At 39.9% G+C, this 18,678-nt stretch overlaps 1 protein-coding gene across 2 annotated transcripts in view; it reads right to left on the bottom strand.

Annotated features, from left to right (window-relative positions):
* Nucleotides 1-18,678, bottom strand: part of VCL (vinculin) — a 107,293-nt gene that overhangs the window by 60,965 nt on the left and 27,650 nt on the right. For both annotated transcript variants that reach the window (XM_036265117.1, XM_036265118.1), the window contains exon 2: nt 6,313-6,383. In XM_036265117.1, the coding sequence (XP_036121010.1) occupies nt 6,313-6,383 (71 nt within the window). The remainder of the gene's footprint in view (nt 1-6,312; nt 6,384-18,678) is intronic.

The following is an 18,678-nucleotide window of genomic DNA, read 5'->3' as shown; positions in this document are numbered from 1 at the left end:
CCATTGCAGAAATAAAAATAAAATTGCACTGTATACTGCAATAGCAATTTTTCCAAGGCAAATAGTTTGCCATAAACATTTTCTATCTGTAAGGAATCAATTCGACACAAATCCACACTGACAGAAAATTATCTGGTCGGTTTGACATACAGCTTCCTCTCCTTCACCAGCACCTATTTCTTCCTATATTCGGCCATGAATCTTCCTGAAAAGACACTTTTTTCACCTTTTCATTCTACTGATCGAGAACTGCAAAGCTCCTCTGTTGCCCAATGCCAAATTCTTCTGCCTGGCTTTCAAGGGCCTTCATCACCTGGCCCAACCTATCTATTTAAGCTTAGTTCCTACTACTCCCAACATGGCTGATCCTCTCTCACAAGCCCACATGACTGGCTCATGCCATTCATTCCTCTAGGAGTGTTTTCCTTTCTCCCCACAACTGTCCCCACCCAAAGCATCATCCTTTCCCCTACATCTAACATCCCAAATCTCAAGCCCCACTTCCTACATGAAGCCTCTTTCTACTATTTCTCCTCACAATCGTAGCACTCTTTCTCTGAATTCCTATTATAAAGTTAGTCTGGATTACAGCTCTTTAATATGAAAACTTCTTAAAGCAGTGTGTGTGTGTGTGTGTGTGTGTGTGTGTGTGAGAGAGAGAGAGAGAGAGAGAGAGAATCCTTAGCCAAGGATATTTTTCCATTGATTTTTAGATAGAGTGGAAGGGAGGGAGGAAGAGAGAGAGAAACACTGATGTGAAAGAAACACACCAATTGGTTTTCTCCCACATGATCCCAGCCAGGGTCAGGGATTAAACCTGCAACCCAGGTACGTGCCCTTGACTGAGAATTGAACCAGAGACCCTTTGGTCCGTGGGCCAATTCTCTAAATGCTGAGCCAACAGCCAGGGCTCTTAAAGCATTTTTTAAAATAATCTCTCTATGGTAGCAGTTTTCCACCCTTTCCCTCTATGATACATAGAATAAAACTCACATATGAGACATACCCCCAGAGGCATACTTGGGATTATGCACAATTTCTAGCCACTACAGCTGTAATTCCACTAATTTCTCTCCCACTAAAGAAAGCATAATAAAAACCAGTGAATATATTTTACTTCAGTAAACGTTAAAAGAAAAACAAATACCTAGAGATAAAAAAAAAAATGAGAGGGATATTATTATACAAGTGACCTTGAATATGCTCAATTTACTTTTTTAGAAAAGTAAAGCAGTCACAAACTTTGGCACTTTATTACTATTAATAAATAACCTGTAATATGTCTTACCAGTGATCATAATACACAGTTAAGAACCGCTACTCTGTGTAGCACTTAGCATACTAAACACATAGAAAGTAATGAATAAATATTTAATTAACCAGTCAGTGTGTCTAGCCCATTAATCAATCAATTGCACAGAAATATTACTGCTGTTGCCTGATGATGATTGACGACAATGCTGCAAAATGCAAACCAGTACAGTAGCTGAATCTCCTGCTAACAGACTCTAAAGAAACAAATGACTTACAGGGTGAGTTTAACAAATATAGTATAGTACTCCTGAAGTCTGAAGATTGAGGAAATTTCTATGGCAACTGCCATGCAACGCTACACCTTTTGAGCAACAGTAGCTATTAATGCAATCTTGGGTAAAATTAGTAAATTGTAAACTCCATCTGCCAGTGTAGTCAGGGATCAGATAACTTTTGCTCCTCCAAGATAAAGCCTTTCTGTGACAATGCAAGTCTTGCTCTATATAACAATGGTTCTCGTTTTTACAATAAGAAATTGCTCAAGCATTGGAAGTCCCTCATCAACAGTTACAACTCGACTATATAATCTTTAACTGATATTAAACCAGTCTCCAATATTACAACATGCCCTAATTGCTAGTTGCATAAATAGACAATGATTTGATTTGAGATCCTCAATTCCTGAAAATGTCAAAAATTCTGAAAATGTCATATCCTTCCCTAATATATATATATATATATATATAAATATATTATCAAGTTGCTTAAGTATACATTTATCTATAGACCACAAATCTTCTGTTTTCTCTAGCCCTGACATACTAACATTCTAGGAGTGAAGATTGATCTAAGAATAAATGTTTAAAACTTATTTTATTCTTTAGTGTTGCCAAAGCATACACTATTTAGAATCCTTGTGAAACTGGATGACAGAGGAGGCTTCAGTCTACCATGTCCTGGAAACTTTCAAACATCAACCAAACAGTCCAAAAGAATGTCCTACTCAACAGTTCCAAGGATGTCATTAATTGCTTCCATCTGCTTCCCCCTCCCCCTCCTAGTCAGGGCATCTACTGAAGTTATTTTCTGCTTCATTTTGCACTCTAAAGAAAAACATTAACCACCATCATGTTTTAAATTGCAGAATTTTTATATGCCCCAAAATCTGTTTGACAACCACAGCCATACTGTTTTTGTACTCTAGGCTACTTTCAAGTAACATTTCAGAGTATAGCATATTAAGTTACATACTTTTAAAACACTGCTCAGTAAATTTTTCAGTTGTTATAACACACTATTTCCCCCTGACTCTCCATGGAGACTAGGGTTTTCCCCATGGTATGATAAAAGGTTAAAAGCCTCTAAATGGTTTCATCCATTAGTGATCTTTACCAAAAACTCAATGGTTTCCTTAAAAGTTGCATACTGATGACTTTCTAATCCTGTCATTTTTTCTACATTTGTTGGTTAGAAGTCCTCTCATCAACTAGAGCTACTAGGCTACAATGAAATAAAGTCTGTATAGAAAAGGCGGGGTTGTGACAAACTTTTTTTTCTTATGATGAAAACTTCTAAGATCCCTATGCAACTTTCAAATCTAGAATACAGTATTGTTAACTATAGTCACATTACATATTACGCATTACATTATATCCCCAGGACTTATCTATCTTATAACTAGAAGTCTGTATATATTTATCACCTTCACCCATTTCACCCACCCCCAACCCCTCACCTCTGGTATCTACCAATCTGTACCTATGAGTTTGGGTTAGTTTTTATTTAAGATTCCACAGTAAGTGAAATCATACAGTATGCGTCTTTTCTCTGACTGATTTCACTCAGCATAATGTCCTCAAGGTCCACCCATGTTGTTGCAAATGGCAGGATTTACTTTATTTTTATGGCTGAATATATATATTTATCCATTAATTCACTGATGGACCACTTAGGTTGTGTCCATGCTTTGCCTATTGTAAATAATGTTGCAATTAACATGGAGGTGCAAATATCTTTTTGAGATAGTGATTTCATTTCCTTTGGATAAATACCCAAAAGTAGAATTGCTGGATTATATGGTAGTTCTATCTTTAATTTTTTGAGGAACCTTTGGAAAGGCAGGATAAATGCTTAATTCTTTTTTTTTTAAATTAATTCATTTTTGTTACAGATGTTTCTCCTTTTTCCTAATTCTTTTCTTTAAATTACCAATTATCAGAGTAAGGAGTTGGTGTCCTAGTTACCACCAAGGGTAATCAATTAAGTTTTGTTTTGTTTTCAAGTTACCTACTTTTTAAAAGGTATTATCACATGATGGCTCAGTGGTTGAGCATCGACCCATGCACCAAGAGGTCGCTGATTCGATTCCTGGTCAGGGTATATGCCCAGGTTGTGAGCCTGATCCCCAGTTGGGGGCATGCAGGAGGCAGCCAATCGATGTTCTCTCTCATTGATGTTTCTATTTCTCTCTCTCTCTCCCTTCCTCTCTCTCTAAAATCAATAAAGAAAAATTATTTAAAAAATAAATAAAAGATGTTATCACAACTAGAGCTCACTCCTTAATTTTTCTAAGTTCTCAAGGAAGCCTATGAGAGTACATTGCATATTTCATAGGTATATCTCTGGGAGTGAGCAGAAATTAGTTTACTGAAGAAATTCATTTACTAATCAAATGATATCCACAGACTTGAACATCGATGTTGAGAAAATTTTCTGTAGGGCAAACGGGTACAAACTGGAGCTGTGTTTTTAATGTAAGATAAATGCGAGTTAAATTAAAATATGTTTATTAACAGCACAGGATTGCTCTTAATATTACTATGCTGATGGAATGGCACATAAACCAAGTAGGCTTATATTGGTCAGCGCTAGAAGAAACCGAGGAGGTTACCAACGTCAATGCATGCAAGTCAAAAAAGATACTCCCACAACACAAAACAGGCTCTACAAAAAACAGATGCTTCTGGTACCTCACTTACTGACACATGAACATTTTGCAGAATTCACAGAAATAGTTCTGTAGAAAAACCCACTCAAGTTAGAAATATGAAGACATCAATGTAGGTGAAAATTTGCATCTGTTCTATGAAAATAATAGAACATAAGGAAGTCAAAATAAACACTTTTTATTGTATTTAAAATTGTGACATATAAAGAAAATGCACCAAACACCTGTATAATATATAATTATAAAAAACAACAACCACCCAACACTATAAAAGTCAAAACAACTTGCCCATCCAGTATGGCTCAGTGGTTGAGCATTGACCCATGCACCAAGAGGTTGCCGGTTCAATTCCCGGTCAAGGCACATGCCCGATCCCCAGTGTAGGGCATGCAGGAGGCGGTCAATCGATGTTCTCTCTCATGGATGTTTCTCTCTCTCCCTCCCTCTCCCTTTCTCTCTAAAATCAATAAAGAAGAAAAAAAAAAAACTCAACACTATAAGTCAAGAAATAGAACACTATTACCACATTAGAAGCTCCTATGTGCTTCTCCCTGTGTATAACCCTTTCTACTTCTAGAGGCATCACTACCCTGACTTTTATGATCATTATTTCCTCACTCATCATTATCATTTTACCAAATAAACAGACATCCCTAATAACACTGTTTATTTCTACAATGTTTCTGAACTTTAAATACATAGAATCTAGCTAGCTAGCTATCAATTATTCACTCATATCCCTCAATTGTTTTTGAGAGTCATTCTTTTTTTCTAATTGAAGTGAAATTCATTTAACATAAAATTAATCATTTTAAAGTGAAAATTTCCCATTCTTTTATTACTGACTAATATTCCAATCTTTTACTACACCATAATTGTTTTCATCCATTCAACTGCACATAAACCAGTGGGGTCATCATGAACACTGTTAATATCAATATTTTTGTATATGGATCCTAGTGTGCATGGGCATAAGTTTCTCTAGGGAACATACCTAAGAGTAGAATTTCCTGTCTTCTACTTTATTAATGCCAAACTTCTTTCTCAAAGTGGCTGCAACAATTTACAGTTCCCAACAGCGGTATATGAGAATTACAATTGCTCCACACCCTCATCAACAACTAATATTGTCAATGGAATAATTTTCATTTCTCTGATAACTGATGAAATAGAGTACCTTGGCATAGGTTTATTTGCCATTTAGATTTCTTCTCTTTTGAAGAACCTATTCAAATCTTTTGCCCCCTTTTTTATAACTAAATACCTATCTCATTCTTATTTACTTGTAGAGGTTCTACTTTATTTTTTTTTTTTTTTTTTTATCTTCACCCGAGGACATTTTTCCATTTTTTTTTTTTGTTGTTCAGGTAGAGTGGGAGGAAGAGAGAGGAACAGAGAGAGAGAGAGAGAAACATCGACGTGAAAGGAACACATCGAGTGGCTGCCACCCGCACAACCGACCAGGGCCGGGGACAAACTGCAGCCGAGGTACGTGCCCTTAGCGGGAACCGAACCCGGGTCTCCCAGGACCACAGGCCGACGCTCTAACCGCTGAGCCAAACCGGCCAGGGCTAGAGGTTCTACTTTAAAACAAAAACAACTGTTATGAGCCCTGGCCAGTGTAGCGTCATCCCGTGCACCAAAAAGTTGCCAGTTCAATTCCGGTCAGGGCACATACAAGAATCAATCAATGAATGCATTAAAAGTAGAACAACAAATCTGTCTCTCTCTTTCTCAAATAAAAAATAATAATAATAAATAAAAATAAACATTAAATATAAAATACAGTGGTCTTTAAATAATAATAATGTTTAAACTGCCTAACACCAATAAATAAAATCAACAGTAGAAAACCTATGTAGTAAAAAAAGAAAAATTAAGCCCTGGCCGGTTTGGCTCAGCGGTTGGAGCATTGGCCTGTGGACCAGAGAGTCCCGGGTTGGGTTCCCGCTAGGGGCACATACCAAAAAAAAAAAAAAGAAAGAAAAATTGAAATTTCAATTATAACACAGCCTTATATTAAAAAAAAAAAAAGTTACTCCTGGATTACTTTTCTTTCCTAAGAAGAGGATTATTCTGCTTAGCAACAAAATAATATTTTAATTACTCACTTAATAAATGCTGGTGGCATATCTCTCTTCAAAATCTGATCCTCAGTGGTTTGAACAGTCTCTTTTCCAACCTACAGAGGGAAATGAGTCATAATTCACATATAAAGTCTCAGATTTTTAAAACTATTATTTAAACATATTTAAAACATATACTTTATAATAACTACATTCAAAGAAAAGTTCTGGATATTTTGAAATTATCAAGATTTCTCCCACATATACTTCTACAACATACTTGGATAACAATATGAAGTACAAATATGATGCATTAACCCTTCTCCAGAGTAATTAACTTAAGGAATCATTGAGCGTAGAGGAAAAAAAAGAAAAAGAAAAATTCATCATTGAGAATACATATGTGCGATGTTTGCATGTTTAACTGACAAACTGTTTTTTCTCTAAAAAAGCACATGAAGTACCTGAATCAAGTTGGATAGGCTAACATGTCTACAGAGAAAAAAATTGTTACTGGCCCTGGCCGGTTTGGTTCAGCGGTTGGAGCATCCGCCTGCGGTCCGGAGAGACCCGGGTTCAGTTCCCGCTAAGGGTATGTACCTCGGTTGCAGTTTGTCCCCGGCCCTGGTTGGTCGTGCGGGTGGCAGCCACTCGATGTGTCCCTTTCACATCAATGTTTCCCTCTCTCTCTCTCTTCCTCTCTCTCCCTCCCACTCTATCTGTGCAAAAAATGGAAAAATGTCCTCGGGTGAGGATTAAAAAAAAAAAAAAAAATTGTTACTGAATTGGGAAAAATATGTGAAGAAATTATGACCCTGAAATTAGAAACCACACATGAAAATATACAACTTCACTAGTAATCAACAATTTTTTTCATCTAATAGAGAAACTTAAAAAGAAAACATATATAATACTAAATGCTGCAATGGAATAGTTGTACACCCTGCTGGTGGCAATATAAATTGGTATATTCTCTTTAGAAAATCATTTGTTAGTGTGTGTTAAGAGACATAAAAAATGTCATACCTGGGAGTTCCACTTATGAGAATATACCCTATAAGTAATGATATCAAATGTGGTAATAGCAATATTAACAAAAGTATTTGCTATCATGTTATGAAAGTTAAAACATTTTAAAAATAATTTATCAAACAATGAGGAACACTTAAGTAAATTAAGATTTGTCTTTAGATTGAGTACTATGGGGCTACTAAAACAATGGTTATAAAGACCCAGCACTGCCCTAGCCAGTTTGGCTCAGCGGTTAGAGGCGTCAGCCAGCAGTCCGGAGAGACCCGGGTTCGGTTCCTGCTAAGGGCATGTACTTCGGTTGCAGTTTGTCCCCGGCCCTGGTTGGTTGTGTGGGTGGCAGCCACTTGATGTGTCCCTTTCACATCGATGTTTCTCTCTCTCTCTCTCATCCTCTCTCTCCCTCCCACTCTATCTGTACAAAAAATGGAAAAATGTCCTCGGGTGAGGATAAAAAATAAAATTTAAAAAAAGACGCAGCACTAAGGGAAATTTTATGGCATTATATTTCATTTAAAAGGAAGAATAAGCCCAGCCAGTGTGGTTCAGTGGATTGAGTGTAGTCCCATGCACTGAGAGGTTGCTGGTTTGATTTCCAGCCAAGGCACATAACAGGTTGTGGGCTCAATCCCCAGTGGAAAGCGTGCAGGAGGCAGCTGATTGATGTTCCATCCTCACATCTCTCTCTCTTCCTCTCCCTTCCTATAGCTCTCTAAAATCAATAAAAATATATATTTAAAACACACACACACACACACACACACACACTCTAAAATGTTACTCTGGCCCTGGCTGGTTTGGCTCAGCGGTTAGAGCATCGGCCTGCGGTCCGGAGAGACCCGGGTTCGGTTCCCGCTAAGGGCATGTACCTCGGTTGCAGTTTGTCCCCGGCCCTAGTTGGTCGTGCGGGTGGCAGCCACTCGATGTGTCCCTTTCACGTCGATGTTTCTCTCTCGCTCTCTCTCCCTCCCACTCTATCTGTGCAAAAAAACGGAAAAAAATGTCCTTGGGTGAGGATAAAAAATAAAAAAAATGTTACTCTGGATTAGCTTAGGTACAACTATTTCCTACCTAATAATTTTAGTAATTATGTCATTTTATATAAATCTTCTAAATGGTAGTGGTCAAAAGTTTAAAAATACTGAAATATTAAAAGTCACACTAACTAGCCCTGGCCGGTTTGGCTCAGCGGTTAGAGCGTCGGCCTGCGGTCCTGAGAGACCCGGGTTCGGTTCCCGCTAAGGGCACGTACCTCGGTTGCAGTTTGTCCCCGGCCCTGGTCGGTTGTGCGGGTGGCAGCCACTCGATGTGTCCCTTTCACATCGATGTTTCTCTCTCTCTCTCTGTTCCTCTCTCTCCCCCCCAATCTACCTGAACAAAAAATGGAAAAATGTCCTCGGGTGAGGATAAAAAAAAAAAAGAACACCATCTGTATTTATAGCCCTTATACTATAAATAAAGTGACAATAAATGCTTTTAAAAAAAAAAAAAAAAAAAGGCACACTAACTAAATTCTGTGTATGTGCATATGTATTTATTATATCTGGTACACATACTCACCTTCAAAATTATTCCTATGTAGGGCTTGGATGTCAATTTTTCTTTCACTATATCACATATTGTAAAGTATTATAGAAGTAAATTTTAATATACTGAATAGTGAACTTTTATCAATATAAAGTTACCTAAGAGTGTTAAATCATAAATATAAACCCAACTTTAGTGCAGAAATCTGTGAAGTTTTCTAAACTCAGAATAGAAAGTATCTCAATCCTACTATTTAACCATGTAACTTTTGTTTGAGTTTAAAAAAAGGAAATGAATTTTTAAAATCCCTAAATGCACAGTAAAACAGCTAAAGAAAATAACACAATAAACTTCTCAGCAAATACAAGCCATGCATAAGTTAATGAATACAAGTTTTTTTCTCTCAAGTTAATAGCTCAGAAAGAGCAACACACATATACCACTGTGTAACAGCCACTGCTTTTGTAGACAATAGACTGTCTGTGTCATAATAAAAGCCTTTTAAATCAGCAGCTGGTTCAGTAGAGTTTTTCAGATCAAAACATGACAGCATATTTCCAGATGCATTGTTCGCCATATTTCCCAAGTAAAATAAACCATTCAAAAAGCTGCGGGACATGATTTCATGAAGTAAAAGACGATGTTCAGCAACAAAGTCACTAGTTCATACTAAGTATAAAGGGCCTAGAAGGATATTTAGATCCATGGAGAGTCCTTTTATTTTAGACACACATACATATACACCAAGAGAGGGAGGGAGGGAAAGAGAGAGAAGGAGAGGGAGGGAGAATGAATTCTTCTTACATCTTCTTAAGAAAGTCAGTTTTATTAAACATTCATCAGGCACTGTTCTAGGTACTGGGAATAGAGCAGGGAATAAAAATAAGTTTCCTGCCCTGGCCGGTTTGGCTCAGTGGTTAGAGCATTGGCCTGCGGTCCAGAGAGACCCAAGTTCGGTTCCCGCTAATGGCATGTACCTCGGTTGCAGTTTGTCCCCGGCCCTGGTTGGTCGTGCAGGTGGTAGCTACTCAATGTGTCCATTTCACGTTGATGTTTCTCTCTCTCTCTCTCCCTCTCATTTTATCTGAACAAAAAGTGGAAGAACGTCCTCGAGTGAGGATAAAAAAAATAATAATAAGTTTCCTGCCCTCATGAAACCTATATTCTAGTAGGGGTAAACAGAGAGTACACCAGTAAATAAATAAACAAGATAATTCCAGATAATGATAAGATGATGCTATAATGAGGGGAGTAGAGGGAGCCTACCTTAGAAAGAATAGGCAAAGAAGGCTTCTCTGAAACATTGGAGCTGAGACTTTGAAGCTGAGAAGGAACCAGTTATGCAAGAGCTAGAAAAGAACAATCCAGAGGGGGAAGCAAAAAAAAAAAAAAAAAAAAAAGCCCTATGGCAGGCAAGTTTGGGTATATTCAATGAAGCACAGGAGGACGAAGCTCAGTGAGGAGGACCGTGTGGTGATGACGGTGAGAAGGCAAAGGCCAGACCACAAAGAGGTTTTGAGGCCCTGTTAAGGGGTTTGAAATCTTTTATAAGTACTGTGAGAAGCAGGAGTGCTAAACAAAAGATTGACAGGATCTGATTTTCTTTTTAAAAGGTCATGTAGCCTGTTATATGGAAAAGTGATCTTAGCAGGCAAGGGAAGCAGGGTGCCCAGTTAGGAGGCTATTGCAGTCATCCAGGAGAGAGAAGATAGTGATTAAAACAAGACGTGCAAGTAGAAATGGACAATTACTTGTTTTGGAAGCAGGCAGAAGTATCAGGACTTGCTCTTGGACAGATTGGGGTAGGGGCTAGGGAATAGAATGAGGTAAAAGAGAAAAAGAAAAAAAAAGCCTTTTTCAAAGGCAGGAATGCTATAAAGCTGATATATGGCAAAGATTTATCACAAAAAGACAAAACAATCATAAGTATACCAGGCAAAACCATTAAAACAAATATTCTGACCACAGTAGAGGTAATTACTAAAAAATGAATTTTATTTCATTACTTTATGTCTTTCTAGTAAGGGTGAGGGTAGGTGGGGAAAGAGAAATAGCTAATAAAAAGATACTCAAGTGATGGACACTAAATCTGATTTACTATTCTAAGTGCATTCATACTTACAGTGACAGTATCCACAAACACTCTGATCTTCATATACTCAGTCTAGAATTAGGTCAGGCACAATGAATGGTCACGTTTTCAAGGCACAACACATAAAACATGACTATGTAGAATGACTGCCATTTTTGCTTAGGGAGCTAATTTTTGGCAATGCTACCCAATAGAACTTTCTGTTATGATGAAAATGTTCTACTTAAATTGTGCTATCCAATACTGTAGCCATCAGCCACATGTGACTATTGAGTACTTCAAATGTGGCTAATGCAACTGTGGAACTGAAACTGAATTATTACTTTTATTTCATTTCAATTAATTAAAAATTATTTTATTAAACTTCATTTTCAGTATGCAGTTTTAAGTTCACAGCAAATTGAGGGGAAAATATAGAGATTTCCCATACACTTCCTACCCCCATACATCAATAGTCTCCCCTATTAAGATCCTCCAGCAGAATGGTATTTGTTACAATTGATGTACCTACCACTGACACATCATAATTAGCAAAGTTCATAGTTTACATTATGGTTCACTCTTGGTAGTGTATATTCTATGGGTTTAACAAATGTATAATGACATGTATCCATTGTTATGGTATCACACAGAGAATTGCCCTAAAATGCCCTAAAAATCCTGTGTTCTGCCTATTCATCGCCCCCAAACCCCTAGCAACTACTGATATTTTTACTGTCTTCATAGTTTTGCCTTTTCCAGAATGTCATAAAGTTGAAATCATTCAGTATATAGCCTGTTCAGATTGGCGCCTCTCGATTAATTTTAATTTAAATTGCCAGTTGTGGCTACAGGCTACCATATTAGACAGCTCAGGTCTATGGGATTTTTTCTCCTAAAACTGATCTTCCTGCCTCCAGACTCCTCCTTCTCATGCACTCTTCCCACAGCTGCTAGATTAGCCTTCATTTTTGCCTTTGGTATCTTCACAAGAAAAAGGAGCTGGGCCTGAAAAGTAAAAGTTGCCAAGTGGAGAAGAGAGAGATCAGACAGCCTAAGCAGAAAGAGGGGCACACGCAAAGGCTCTGATATGTTTGAGCACAAGATTGATGTGTCAAAAAAGACTGGCTGGTGTGGCTTCAGCAGAGGACATGAGGCTAGAAAGGAAAGCCTGAGTCAGCCTATGAGGGGCTGTATGCCAAGTGAAGGCAGAGAGAATTATATAACAGCCTGCCCATTTATTCAAAGGTTATCATCCTCTGTTCTAGAGCCTTTCAAATCAGTGTTCACTCACTGAAGTAAGTCAAGAACTTCCAAAAATCCAGTTTCTAAAATATGCTGGACCAGAAAAGCTTGGAAAAGCCTGTCTAGGAGAGTCAAAAACAAAGCTTCACATTTTTATTTTATTTTATTTTATTTTATTTTATTTATTTATTTTTTTGTTACAGATATTTCACCTTTTTTACCCCATTGGCACCCCCCTCCCCACCCCACCCCCACCCCGTCCCCGGCTTAGTTGTCCATGTCCATTGGTCATGCATATATACATATAAGTTCTGTGGTTTATCTCTTCCCACCCCCCCCACCCCCCGTCTTCTGAGGGATGTCAGTCTGTGCCCTACTTCCATGTTTCTGGGTCTACCGTATTCCTCAGACTGTTATGTTCATTATATTCCGTATATAAGTGAGATCATGTGGTAGCAAAGCTTCACATTTTTAAACCATCAACCAGATCACAGGAAATGCACTTTCCTCCTCTCTCCTTAACCATCAGACAGAAACAGTTTCTACAGCACCCATCGTTTCCAAATAAAAAGAGAAGAACAATTAAGAAAGGGATTAATGCCCTGGCTGGTTTGGCTCAGCGGTTAGAGCGTTGGCCCATGGACCGGAGAGGTCTGGGTTTGGTTCCCGCTAAGGGCACATACCTTGGTTCCAGTTTGTCTCCGGCCTCATTTGGGGTTGTGTGGTTGGCAACCACTCGATATGTCTCTCTCACATCGATGTTTCTCTCTCTCTTCCCCCTGCCCCACTCCTCCCGCTCTATCTGAAGGTAAATGCAAAAATGTCCTCCGGTGAGGATAAAAAAAGAAAAGAGGGATTAATTTACAAAAGGCTCCTTGTTAAAGAGCAAGAATCTTCATGGCTTGTGAAAGAACATTATTCCTGGAGGTCAGCCTTAGTATGGGGAAGCATATAATTCCTAAAATAGGCTACAACTCTGCAAACGAGCCAGTCAGTAATAATCTTAACAAATGCTTCTTAAAAATCAAAACACTTGGCTGCTTAAGCCAAATGTTTTTGCTACATACATATTAAGAGCACATGCATGGGAATTTGGTGACTTGGTTTCTAGTTCTAGCCTAGCTTATAAATAAATGGGAACGGGACTGTAAATAAATCATTTCACTACTCACACTATGTGATCTCTTTAGGTGTTTCCTCACTTGTCTACTGTGGGTTGGCCACATTTCATTTAGCTCTCTTATAAAGTACATTCATCTTTAAATTAATCTTTTTCCCTGGCCAGTGTGTCTCAGTTGGTTGGGCATCATCCTGAGCACCAAAAGGTTGCTGGTACGATTCTGGGTCAGGGCACATGCCCAGGATTTGGGCTCAATCCCAATAGGGGGTATGCAGGAGGCAGCCGATCAATGTTTCACTCTCACTTTGATGTTTCTCTCTCCCTTTCCTTTCCTCTCTAAAAATCAATAAATACAAACATATTTTTAAAAATACAGCTCTGGCCAGTTTGGTTCAGTGGCTAGAGCGTCGGCCCAGGGACCAGAGAGTCCCGGGTTCGGTTCCAGCTATGGGCATATACCTCGGTTGCAGTTTGCCCCCGGCCCTTGTTGGGGTCATGTGGGTGGCAGCCACTCGATGTATCTCTCTCTCTCTCTCTCTCTTCCTTTCTCTCTCCCTCCCACTCTATCTGAAGATGGATGCAAAAATGTCCTCAGGTGAGGTAACACACACACACACACAGAGAAAAGCCTGGCCGGTGTAGCTCAGTGGTTGAGTGTCGACCCATGCACCAAGAGGTCACGGGTCAGGGCACATGCCCAGGTTGTGAGCCCAATCCCCTGTGGGGGGCATGCAGGAAGCGGCCAAATAATGTTCTCTCTCATACATGCTTCTATCTCTCTATCCCGTCATCTCTCTCTAAAAGCAATAAAGAAAAAAATAAAAATAAAAACACAGAAAAAAGAATGACAGGTTTTAGTTATAGTCTAAGTTCTGAGCAGGTTTTCCAGGTCAGCATTTAAAAACAACCCTTTCAAAATAATCTAACTTCATAGTAAATATATTTTATTTTTTCCAAACTTTATTCCATTGCTGAAACTCAGAGTTGTTGGTTCTATTCACTGCTAAAATTATTTCTCTTTTATTTTCTTCTTCAGAGAATTGCCTGTAACTCTTGAGGCCCAATCCCATTCAATTCAATAAATGAACAGCAAGTGCCAACTATGTGTCCACTAGGTGGTGGGAAGAGAATGAGATAAGAAATAAAGCATCCTTAGACATTAAGCTGAAATAATGGTATTGAATGAATAAAAGGCCTGGGGGCATTTTTAGGGGCTTGGCAGGAAGCCCTGTTTCCTTTGAAGAGCTCTTACTTTGTTCAGTAGTTAATTTAAATATCTTTTGTTCAATATGTGACTTTAGTTCAAAATTCTATGTGAGAGGCCTTTTGTCTTCTCTTGTTGTTATTATTACTCCTTTCATCACAATCTACTCGATTTGATTCAGTAATGAGAGAGATTTGGTTTCTTTCCAGGAAAAAAAAAAGTAGCTGATTCAAGTCACTATCCAGACTGAAAAATATGTTAATATAGATGACTCCCTTAGCTAGACTAAGTCTAAGAAAACAGGAAGACAAGACACAGCAGGGAGGACTTGTGTTACCAATTTGTACATATAAGTGGTAACTATAGAGCATTATATTAAACAGGTGGAGGGGAGATGGTAATCAACAGAAGTCTTAATGGACAAGAAGATACGAATAATAAAAACATAAGACAGCTGACCATTGACTGTGACAAAACAAGGGAGTGTACATCCATCTGCCTGTACTTAGTTTGGCTCAAATCAATGTTTCTTATGGCATTAAGTAGTGGGCTGGTCAACCCATTATACCAAACAGCCATCCTGATATGCAGCTGTGACTAGTACCATATCTGGGACATACAAGAATAATGTATGTGACCCACCATCAGCAGCACTTTTGATTGTTTTCCTGCAGTGATGATGGACTTGTGATCCATCCACTCCCTCACTGGTACCTTTCATATCATTCACGGATGATGCACCAAAGTCAGGTATATAAAAAGCCATATATCCAGAAAAAGTAGGACTCTTAACCTATTCTGATTTCCAGCTCATTCACTTAATCAAACACTTATCGAGTACTTTCTTTTTTATCCTTACCCAAGGACTTTTTTGCATTTATCTTCAGATAGAAGGGGAGGGAAAGAGGGAGGAAGAGAAACATCAATGTGAGAGAGACATATAAAGTGGTAGCCACCCACACGACCCTAACCAGGGCCAAGGACAAACTGCAACCGAGGTATGTGCCCTTAGCAGGAACCGAACCCGGGACTCTCTGGTCCACAAAGCAATGCTCTAATCGCTGAGCCAAACTGGCCAGGGCTTATCGACGACTTTCTATGTGATAGGCACTATGTGCAACTCTGTGTGACAGGGATACAAAACTGAGGGAGACTCAGTCCTTACCCCTCATAGACAAGAAAGTGCTTAAACAAATCATTACACCGGATGTAGCACATGCTGTAATGGAGTTACGTGCAAGTTTGAGTTCCGCATCAGTGAAGTAGGGGAGGTTTTCAAGGAAGAAAGGATACTCTAGGAAGGTTGATAAGAGTGCTCTGGGAGGAATGGGATTCATGGAAGAAAAGAGAACTTTCCAGTAGTGGGGCAGCATATGTGAAAGCATGGCCAGTTCAGGGAAGACAGGTGCACATGGCTGGAACACAGGTTGAAGAGGAGATGAGGAGAGGAGAGAAAAATGGAGAAAAAACAGCAGAAAGAGCCTTGAATGCAATGGGCATAAGTGTTATTCTCTAAGTGACAGGGGTAAGGCACGGAATAGGAATAGGACCACAGTTGTTTAATCATTACTCACCTTACTAAGTACAGATAAGAAGTTTTCTTACAGACTCTAGGAAACTGGAGGATGTGTTACAAGAAGAAAAACAGGGCTATAAAAAGACAAGACACCTCAGGGCCCAGGTGGGTCCACTACTCAGAAAATACATTTTGAGAACAGACCAAGGACAGGATACACTTTGACTTGGTTACTGTGCCTGGACCCTGACCCACTCCAGGAGTTTGCCTGAGGAATGCTGACCATTCTCCAGTCCCAGGAACAGGCAGAGTTGTTTTTAACATCACAGAAAAGTAACTACCTTGTTATCAAACTTCAAGATCCTGGAAGGAGACATGTACCACAGACCACATACCCTGGAGCCCTTACCCTGCCTCCCTTCCCCCTTGCCCGTAGCCCTCTTCTTTATCCCTATATAATCATCAGGCTGGTAGGAGATGTTAGAGAAGAATTTTCAAGGTGACCTGCTGCTCTCCCCATACCGCCAGCATTATCAAAATAAATGCTCATATATGATTCAACCCTCTCTCTGCTTAATTTGACTCAAGTAGTGACAGGTGGCTTCGGACCAGTTTAGTGCCTAGCATCATAAGCAGTGAGAGATTACTGAATGGTTCTAAGCAAAAGATATTATCAGGTTTGCATTTCAACAAGAAAAATACAGCAAGAATAGACCAGAGGGGCCCTGGCCGGTTTGGCTGAGGTTAGAGCGTCAGCCTGCAGTCCAGAGAGACCCAGGTTCGGTTCCCACTAAGGGTACGTACCTCAGTTGCAGTTTGTCCCCGGCCCTGGTTGGTCGTGCGGGTGGCAGCCACTCGATGTGTCCCTTTCACGTCGATGTTTCTCTCCCTCTCTCTCTCTCTCTCTCTCTCTCTCTCTCTCTCTTTTCCTCTCTCTCCCTCCCACTCTATCTGAACAAAAAATGGAAAAATGTCCTCAGGTGAGGATTAAAAAAAAAAATAGACCAGAGGGAAGATAAATAGAAAAACAAGAGGACTTCCGGTCAAGATGGCGGCGTAGGTAACCGCGGTATCGCGTCCTCCCACAACCACATCAAAGTTACAACTAAACTACAGAAAAACCATCATTCAAAACCACCTGAAATCGAGCTGAATGGCAGTCCTACAACTACGGAATTAAAGCAGCAGCCACATCCAGACTGGTAGGAGGGGCGGAGGGGACAGGCTGGTCCCACACCCACGTATGGTGGATAAAAATCAGGAGGACACCTCGGCTGGGAAGGTACTCCCTGAAGACTGACTGAGGGGTCCCCGTCCCACACTAGGCACCCTGTTCAGGGTTCCAGTGCCAGGAAGAGAATCCCCATAACTTCTGGCTGGAAAAACCAGCGGGAACTGAGGCTCAGGGAGACTGAGGCGGCTGGAGCCCCAGGCAGCTCCTTAAAGGGCCCGTGCACGGACTTATTGGACTCACACCCTCTAAGCTTGGAGGGGAGGCAGCTCGAGGGGCATCAGGACATACAGGGAAGAACTGAGCTGTTTGGCACTGGAGCGAGGGCTGGAGAGGGGGCTTTCTCCTGGACAAACGTGCTGTCAGAGGCCTTTGTTCCTTTGGTGAGCCCTTCCCTGGGGCGGCAGACAGTCGCCATATCTGGGACTCTAGCAACCTGGTAGCCCCGCCCTGGTGACTCCCTGAGGCCCCGCCCCACCAACTTTCAGGCCCACCCAAGCTGTTGCCACTTGCTTCACCATAGGATTGGCCTGTCTTGGATCCTGCTTCAGGTTTTCCTAAATTCTTTCAAACAAGCAGCATCTGGTCTCAGCTAGCCCCATACCTCTCATTAAGTAATACACAGAAACAAACACAGGGAGGCAGCCAAAATGAGGAGACAAAGGAACAGGTCCCAAATGAAAGAACAGAACAAAACCCCAAGAAAAGAACTAAGGGAAATGGAGATAAGCAACCTAACATATGCTGAGTTCAAAATACTGCTTATAAGGATGCTCAGTGAACTTAGTGAGGGCCTCAAGAGCATAAAAAAGGACCAGTCAGAAATGATGGATGCACAGTCAGAAATGAAGGAGGCATTAACTGAAATAAAGAATAATTTACACAGATTCAATAGTAGAGTACTTAAATCCAAGAAGCAAACCATTGATTTGGATTATAAGAAAGCAAAAAACGCCCAATCAGAACAGCAAAAAGAAAAAAGAATACAAAAAAAATGAGGATAGTGTAAGGAGCCTCTGGGACAACTTCAAGCGTGCCAACATTTGTATCTTGGGGGTGCCGGAAGGAGAAGAGAGAGAACAAGAAATTGAAAACCTATTTGAAACAATAATGGCAGAAAACTTTCCTAACTTGGTGAAGGAAACAGACATACAAGTCCAGGAAGCACAGAGAGTCCCAAATAAGATGAACCCCAAGAGGCCCACACCAAGACACATCATCATCAAAATGCAAAAGGTTCAAGACAAAGAGAGAATCTTAAAAGCAGCAAGAGAAAGGCAGCTAGTTACCTACAAGGGAGTTCCCATAAGGCTGTCTGCTGATTTCTCAAAAGAAACTTTGCAGGCCAGAAGGGAGTGGCAAGAAATATTCAGAGTGATGAAAAGCAAGAACCTACAACCAAGATGACTCTATCCTGCAAAGCTGTCATTTAGAATTGATGGCCATATAAAGAGTTTCCCAGACAAGA

The sequence above is a fragment of the Molossus molossus genome, unplaced genomic scaffold (genome assembly GCF_014108415.1).
Source record: "Molossus molossus isolate mMolMol1 unplaced genomic scaffold, mMolMol1.p scaffold_m16_p_17, whole genome shotgun sequence".
In the NCBI taxonomy this organism is placed as follows: domain Eukaryota; kingdom Metazoa; phylum Chordata; class Mammalia; order Chiroptera; family Molossidae; genus Molossus; species Molossus molossus.
This window is presented reverse-complemented; position numbering and strand designations above follow the sequence as displayed.